The sequence below is a fragment of the Amaranthus tricolor genome, chromosome 3 (genome assembly GCF_026212465.1).
Source record: "Amaranthus tricolor cultivar Red isolate AtriRed21 chromosome 3, ASM2621246v1, whole genome shotgun sequence".
Taxonomy (NCBI): domain Eukaryota; kingdom Viridiplantae; phylum Streptophyta; class Magnoliopsida; order Caryophyllales; family Amaranthaceae; genus Amaranthus; species Amaranthus tricolor.
In genome coordinates, this window is record NC_080049.1 from 36,939,211 (window position 1) to 36,947,360 (window position 8,150).

General features: G+C 30.6%; 1 protein-coding gene across 1 annotated transcript; it reads left to right on the plus strand.

The window, feature by feature from the left end:
* Positions 1-302: 302 nt before the first annotated feature.
* LOC130807597 (anthranilate N-benzoyltransferase protein 2-like) lies at positions 303-4,164 on the plus strand. The gene is made up of 2 exons (XM_057672867.1): positions 303-1,167; positions 2,885-4,164. Exons 1-2 carry the CDS (start codon positions 492-494, stop codon positions 3,565-3,567), a joined length of 1,359 nt encoding a protein of 452 aa, XP_057528850.1. The 5' UTR covers positions 303-491; the 3' UTR covers positions 3,568-4,164.
* The last annotated feature ends 3,986 nt before the right edge of the window (positions 4,165-8,150 follow it).

Here is an 8,150-nt window from a genome sequence, read left to right on the forward strand (position 1 = left end):
ACATTGGGCCAAATATCATGTTAAGATTTCAACTTAGTCAAAAAATTATATGGATGACTAAAATCAAAAATATACTCCTCCACATCAATATAATTGTTTCATTTGCTTGGCACGGTTATTAAGGGTAGTGTGGGTTCCATTAAAAAGGTGGTAGTTGGGTAAGTAGTGAAGGGTAATTAATGAAGGGTAAGTAGTGAAGAATAGTTGGGTAAATAAGGTATATGAGGGTATATTTGTAATTACTTGTGTGAACTAAAGATATTTAGGTAAAAAAAAAGATTGACAAAAAAAAATGTGACAATTAAAATAATTTTGCAAACGAATATAAATGGAAACACCCGTCATGGAGTATATTGGGGGTATAAATGGAGTATTATTAATGAATATCATAGTCAACGGATCAAATTATCCCGTCATGGACTTCAATTTTCTAAACGAGTATAAATAGAAACACCCGGCAAAGAGCATTCTCTCAAGTCCAAACAACCAAAATGAACACTAAAGTAAAGCAATCAACAATCATTCACCCAGCCAAAGAAACACCAACAGGATCTCTTTGGCTTTCAAGTCTCGATCTAATCACTCGATCTCCTTACACACATACTAGACTACTCTATGTATATCCTTCTCCCAACCAAACAAACCGCACAAATTCATTCTTCGACACAAACATTTTAAAGAATGCACTAAGTAAAACCCTAGTACACTTCTACCCAATGGCAGGAAGATTGAAAAGAAACGAAAAAACTGGTCGAATGGAGATCGATTGCAATTCAAAAGGAGTCGTATTCGTAGAGGTAGAAACTACACATACGCTCGCTGATTTTGGTGAGTTTAAGCCGACGAACGAGCTTCGTTCGGTGGTGTTTCCGTCACCGTTCGACTACTCAAAAGGATTATCGTCGTTTCCTATGTTAATGGTGCAGCTAACTAGATTTAAATGTGGCGGTGTAAGTCTTGGATTATTGCACCAACATCAAGTAGCTGATGGAACTTCTTGCGCAGATCTGATTAATTCTTGGGCTAGAATTGCTCAAGGGCTTGAAATTAATGTATTGCCATTTCATAATCGACAGCAAATTCTGGGTTGTCGTAATCCTCGTCAAGTTAAATTTAGACACTTGGAGTATGAGCAGCCATTGCCACCTACCAGAGGCATCACTCCAGGTTTGCTTTGTCTTATTTTATTTGCTTGATTAATATTCCCTCGATCCCATTATTAAATGTTTCATTTAATTCGGTAATAAGTGTATTTATGTAAATTTTTCTATTTCTTATTAAAAATAATTATTAACAATAAAAAGTTAATTATAATAAAATTTAGGAATAATTGATATTAATAATTCAACGGTATTTCAACCATTTATCCATTTGCTATGAATAATTAATTTTTTTAAATAATAATTCAACTTTTGTCGTTAGTTTGCTAGCAGCATACTCTTTTATTTTATAATAATTCAACATTTGTCCTTAGTTTGCTATCAGAATATCTTATTAGTATGCTGACAAGGAACTAATGGTAGAGGTTGATTTATTATAAAGTAATCTAAAGGTTGGATTATTTTTTCTAAATTAGATTATTAATATTAATTTTTTCTAAATTTCACGTTATGTTTGAAAACAAAAATTACTGAACATGGGGAAGCAAAATCAGAGGAAAACACAAAATGGAAATCAAACAATGGAAAAGAAAGACAAATGGAGACGGGGTTTCAGAAGAAAGAGAAAATACAGTGATGCGGGGACTTGTATTAAAAATGGAAAAGGGTGAGAGAAAAAGGCAAGTCAGCCTTTTAGGAAGAAGAGAGAAGAGAAGGAGTATCACATGGGGTGGGTATTGGAGTGGGTATGTCTGAAAAAAGGGAAGGGGAGCAACTCAATTTTTTGGGAAGAGGAGAGAGAAAAAAGGACATCAACATGGGAAAGTGTCTTCAGAGGAGAGAGAAATAAAGTTATTATCTAGGTTGCATTAAAACAGACACAGACACGATACGGGTATGGGAAAAAGCCAACTTAAAAATAGCGGAAATAGGGACACGAAAATGGTAATATAATAAATATATCAAATTAAAAATAATTTTACAATCTTTCAATTGATATTTGTAAATAAACACTTTAAAAACATAAAACTCACATAAAATACAAATAAGTACCAAATAAACAACATGAATATTTAAAAATAGTCATAAAAAACCAAATTAAAGAAAACCAAATAAATAGGTAAATTAAAGTTTGATCATCACACATCATCCATATGACATCCATCGTCATCCTCTGTTACAAAAGTAGTTTCCAACTCGGGCTCATCAAGAGAAAGATTCGCCATGCCAAGACAAATAAAATCTTCTAGATTTCCAAAGTCATCTCCTCCAACATCCCACAACCTTGTTCTTCCCTTGTTATAAGCCTCACCTCTCCTTGAAAGCAAACGAAAATTGTTATGAATGTACACCAAATTTAAGAGTTGGGTTTTCGGGATTGGATCGCAGTTGGACCGGATATAATAGGTTAAGGCTATTCATCCAGTCTTTTGATCCAACAGATTATAATTCAGTTTGATCAGAAATTGAATCCATGCACCGGAACACTCCTAATTTTGAGGGTCTTATTTTTTGTATAGCAAATATTATCTCCAAATAACAATTTAAAAAGATGATATGAAATCCAATAAGAAGACTAAATAAAAATCAGCTCAAAACAAGTTAAATAAGATGAATTAAAATCAAATTTAACTTATTTATCCTCTTTTAATAGATGGAATTATGTTGAAATCACGTGTCAATATTTTCTACTTATGACACTAATTTTTCATTGAGTTCTTTTTTTTAAGGAACTTCTACTAATTTCTTGTTCTTGATTATAATATGTAATAATGTTTTGTTAGGTACGGTATCCACCATAATAGAAGCTCAATTTAAACTCTCCAAAGAACAAATTATTGCCTTGAAACTACAAGCAACATTACAAGGAGACACGAGTTACAGGCTGAGTACCTTCCAAGTGCTTGCGGCACACGTGTGGAGAGCCACATGTAAAGCACGTGGCTTGTCAGATGATCAAGATGTAAAACTCTACATACCAGTTAATGGTAGAACAAGACTTAACAAAAGCTCAGAATTTCCAAAAGGTTACTATGGAAATGTAATCTTTTTTACTGCTTGTGTTACTAAATGTGCTGATATTAAGTATAAACCACTTTGGTATACAGCAAATTTGGTTCATACTGCATTAAAAAAGATGGATAATATTGAGTATTTAAGATCAGCCATCGACTACCTTGAATCACATCAAGATTTGAGTAAAGTTACTCGTGGGTCCCACACTTTTACCTGTCCAAATTTTACTATAAATTCTTGGGTAAATATTCCTTTTAAATGTGATTTCGGGTGGGGCGATCCCAAGTTTTTTGGGCATGGTGGGATTCAATATGAAGGTCAATCTTATCTCATTAGAAGCCAAAATGGGGATGGGAGCTTCTCATTGGCTATTAAGCTTTTTTCTGATCATATGAGTCTTTTTGAGAAGTATTTGTATGATTTTCCTAGTTTGCTTCTTACAAGGTTGTAAAATTAAAAGAATGCCAAAAGGTTATTCTCTCTCGTTTGAAATTGTAACAAAGGAAGTGGGTGTTAAGATTAAGAAGTGTTCAAACATATATTATTGAGCTGAAAGATATTGAAAAGCAAATAAATATGTAGATGAGAATATAAAAGAAAATTCAACAAAGTTAGAGACATATTAAAAGTTCTACTATTTCAAATAGGACATAAGAAGTAATGAATACATACCAATAATATGGACTAATTTTAAGAGTTGATCATAAATGGGGTGAAGAAGGTTTGAGAATTTTCATATCTTATATAGTGATGAATTCTTCCCTTTTATTATAATTTGGGTACTTAATCGCTCGCAATATATGTATCCAAAGAAAGGAACAAGTTGACCTGAATAAAAGTAGAGTGCAACGATCAACTTTCATATCAAAACTATTGTTATTTAGTTATTATTATTATTAGCTTATTATTGATTTTTTATAATATATGTAAATGCACTTGTAATATTTTTTACATGATTATCTTTATGTTTTGTTTTGTTGATAGTTAAATTTCTTATGTGAAACTATTTCAAGAAAAGTGATTAAAAAAAGAAACGTTTACTTTGTCATATTTCTTTAGTACATGTTATCTATTATTAATTTTTTCAATTACTAATACTATATTCGGTACAAATGAGAAAAATTCTATTTAAAATAAAATAGTTCTAATATATATTGTTAAGAGGAACTAACTTGCAATGAATACAATTTAAAAAGAAAAAAAAAACTTGCTATGAATAGCATGCATTATTTTAATATGATGCAGAATTAATTAAAGTATAGAATATAATCAAACATAGTTCTATTTGCTATAAAAAAAGAGTAAATTAGGTAAAAAAAAATCATTCTAAGAACAATATATAATATATAATGATAAATTCAAATGAATTGGTTTCGTAACAATCAAACATAAACTAAAACATCCTTCAATATTTCATCGAACTCATTGATTGTTGTCATGACCATACTATTGATTGTTGTCTTGATGAGCCCGAGTTGGAAACTACTATTGTAACAGAGGATGACGATGGATGTCATATGGATGATGTGTGATGATCAAACTTTAATTTACCTATTTATTTGGTTTTATTTAATTTGTTTTTCTTTAATTTAGTTTGTATGACTGTTTTTAAATACTCATGTTGTTTATTTGGTACTTATTTGTATTTTATGTGAGTTTTATGTTTTTAAAGTGTTTATTTGCAAATATCAAATGAAAGATTGTAAAATTATTTTTAATTTGATATATTTATTATATTACCATTTTCATGTCCCCTATCCGCTATTTTAAGTTGGCTTTTTCCCGTACCCGTGTTGTGTCCGTGTCCATTTTAGTGCAACCTAGATAATAACTTTATTTCTCTCTCCTCGGAAGACACTAACTTTATTTCTCTCTCCTCTGAAGACACTTTCCCATGTTGATGTCCTTTTTTCTCTCTCCTCTTCCCAAAAAATTGAGTTGCCTTTTTCTCTCTCTCCCCTTCCCAAAAAATTGAGTTGCCTTTTTCTCTCTCTCCTCTTCCCAAAAAAGTTGCCTTTTTCTCTCTCCCCTTCCCTTTTTTGAGACATACCCACTCGGCCACTCAATACCCACCCCATGTGATACTCCTTCTCTTCTCTCTTCTTCCTAAAAGGTTGACTTGCCTTTTTCTCTCACCCTTTTCCATTTTTCATACAAGTCCACACATCACTATATTTTTTCTCTTTCTTCTGAAATCCCATCTCCATTTGTCTTTCTTTTCCATTGTTTGATTTTTATTTTGTGTTTTCCTCTGATTTTGCTTCCCCATGTTCAGTAATTTTTGTTTTCAAACATCACGTGAAATTTATTTTTTTAAATTACTAAAATTATGAAGAACGGAGTCCTAAAAGCATCCTTACTCATGATCTAAAAAAAAGGTCATCTTACTATTTCACAATTTTTTTCTTTCCTAAAATTTCATCTTTCAACCTAATTTTATTAACAATGACCTCTTTTAAAAGGTCATCATCCTCTCTTTCTTACTTTTTTTCTACCCCATCATAATTTCTCTCCCTTAATTTATCTAACATTTATCTTTATTTTTTTATAATAATATTTTCATGTACAAAGTTAATATAATTTTTTATTTGATTAAAATAGATTTATTATTTTATAATTAAAAAAATTATTCTTTTAATAAAAATAATATTTTATAATAAATATAAATATAAATATAATTTTTAATAAATATTTTTTAATATTTAAGAAAAATTCGTTAACTTCAAATAAATATTACAATGCACATAAAATAAATATACAAATTAAAAAACTAAAATTTTAAATGATACATTAATTGCGGTTCTCTCCAAACTTTTGCCAGATATTTTCAACCAAGTCATCTTTTAAGGATAAATGTGTTTTTCGATCTTCAACATCATCCTTATTTGCCAAGTATCGATTGATATCAATAATTCTATCTGTGTAATACTCAAAGTCATCATTTGCCAGATACTGAATTTGAGCACTTTGATTGTAAGAAGATTTTTTCCTTGGTTTTTTTTTTACATGGATTTCTTCCATAATTTAGGTTATTTGAATCCATATTTTTTTTTGGGATTTATTAAATGATTTCTTTGGTATTTTTTTTAACCAAAAAAAGTAGGAAAATATGAACAAAATATGTAAAAAAAAATTATGTCAAAAAATATCAATATTGGTCTCATTTTATAGATCTCGAAAAAATATGACCGTTGGTATAAATTTTTTTAAAAAAATTATTTTAAAACGAAAATAGCCGTTAAAGGCAAAAAACAGGTATTTTTTTCTCACCCAATCAGAAGCCGCCAAGTGGCCTGCAGCTGCACGCGTGTCAGAGGGGGGAGGCTGTTATTTTTCAACGCCCAATCAAAACTCGACATGTGGCGAAAATTTTTGAAAAAAATGGGGTGACCGATCACCAGAACGGGTCACCCCAAGACCATTTAACCCAATCTTTTCCCTAACCAACCTAATATTAGATCACTATTATTATGTTTTTCCTTATAGTTTGGTCATGTGACCTTTAATTATATCACCAATAATAATGCTCTAAAGATACTTCGTATTGTATAGATTTGTGTGACTTGCCTCTCCCTTTTAATTTGTTTTGATTAACACAAGCTTTAAGATGTATACTATATTCCCACTGTTGGGTAATTCATTTGGATTAAAACTAATACCATATGGGCCAATAAACTCCATACTCTCATTGAGCATGTATGATGTCAATAACGATCATGTATTGATGGTGAATCCACCTTATCTAATTTGAAATATCCCTCCATTCTCTAATCACATTTTATTTAGAATATTCCACTTCAAAGAAAAAGAAGTAATAGCTATTATTTTTGAGAACTATATAGAAGATATAATGAGTATATCTATTTGGAATCTTGTTAGATTCGTTACTCTATTATCATACATTTTTTATATTGTTTTATACACTAATTCTTAAATGAGACGGTCTCATAGTGATCAATTATAATTTTAAAAATAAAGTATTAGAGTGATTACTTATAACCTTAAAACGATCACTTACGATCTTAAAGTAATCAAATAAAGTAATGGGCTAATATATGGGCTCATCTCATGGTGAGACGGTCTCATACAAGACGAACAGTTTTTTATAATGCGAATTAGAGATATTAAGGCTTAAAAATTATTTTTTTAATGTGCAAAAAGTAAACAGATAAACTTGAGGGTAGTATTTTATGAGTCTTTGGGAAGAGCACTTGAAGGATAGGTTTATGTAGGATCTAAACTTGTAAATTTAAATCGTAGAAATCGGAATGAATAGAGAAGCATTCTTATGGATGATCAATGGAAGTTTGGAACTGATATATTGGTTTATGTAGTCAACCCTAAAGATTAACACTATATTTGGATAATAATTTTGGAGAAAGAAAGGGAGGGAAGGGGAGGAAGGAAAGGAAAAGGAAAAAAAAGAAATAAAAGGGAAATAATTCTTATTTATGTAGGAGGGAATGGAAAAAAAAAATAAAAAATAGAGAGTTTTTCCTTCAAATCTTTTCAACTTTAAGAGATTAAAATTTCTTAATAAAAAATATCAATTAAGCCTTTTCAATTTCCTGCCCTTCAGGCTCCAAAAATTTCTTCCCTTCTATTCTCCTATCTAAATAAGGGAATCTTCCGGCTCTAATATTAATGTTGTTATTGCTACTTATACATGGTGGTATATATTCAACCCAATCCTTATATTCCGCCACCCTTTTCATTTCATCGCCACCCCCTGAGTAAATTACCATTTTGCCCTTAGATTTTCAAAAAATAACAATATTACCATTAAAGGTAAAATTTCTATATATACCACACTCCAACTAAAATTATTCTCACTACAACTAAAAACCAACTTACTAAAGCTAAATTTCGGAGCAAAAATTAAGTACAATCCCCAAATTATTAATCGAGGTAAGTTATTTTTAATTTAATTAGTTGCAAAAGAAAAAAAAATAAAAATTTGAAGAGGAGTCGCCCAGATCTGGGCGGCTGGACCTCGGTTCAGGCGCCTAGTTTTAGGCGACTGAACCGGGGTCC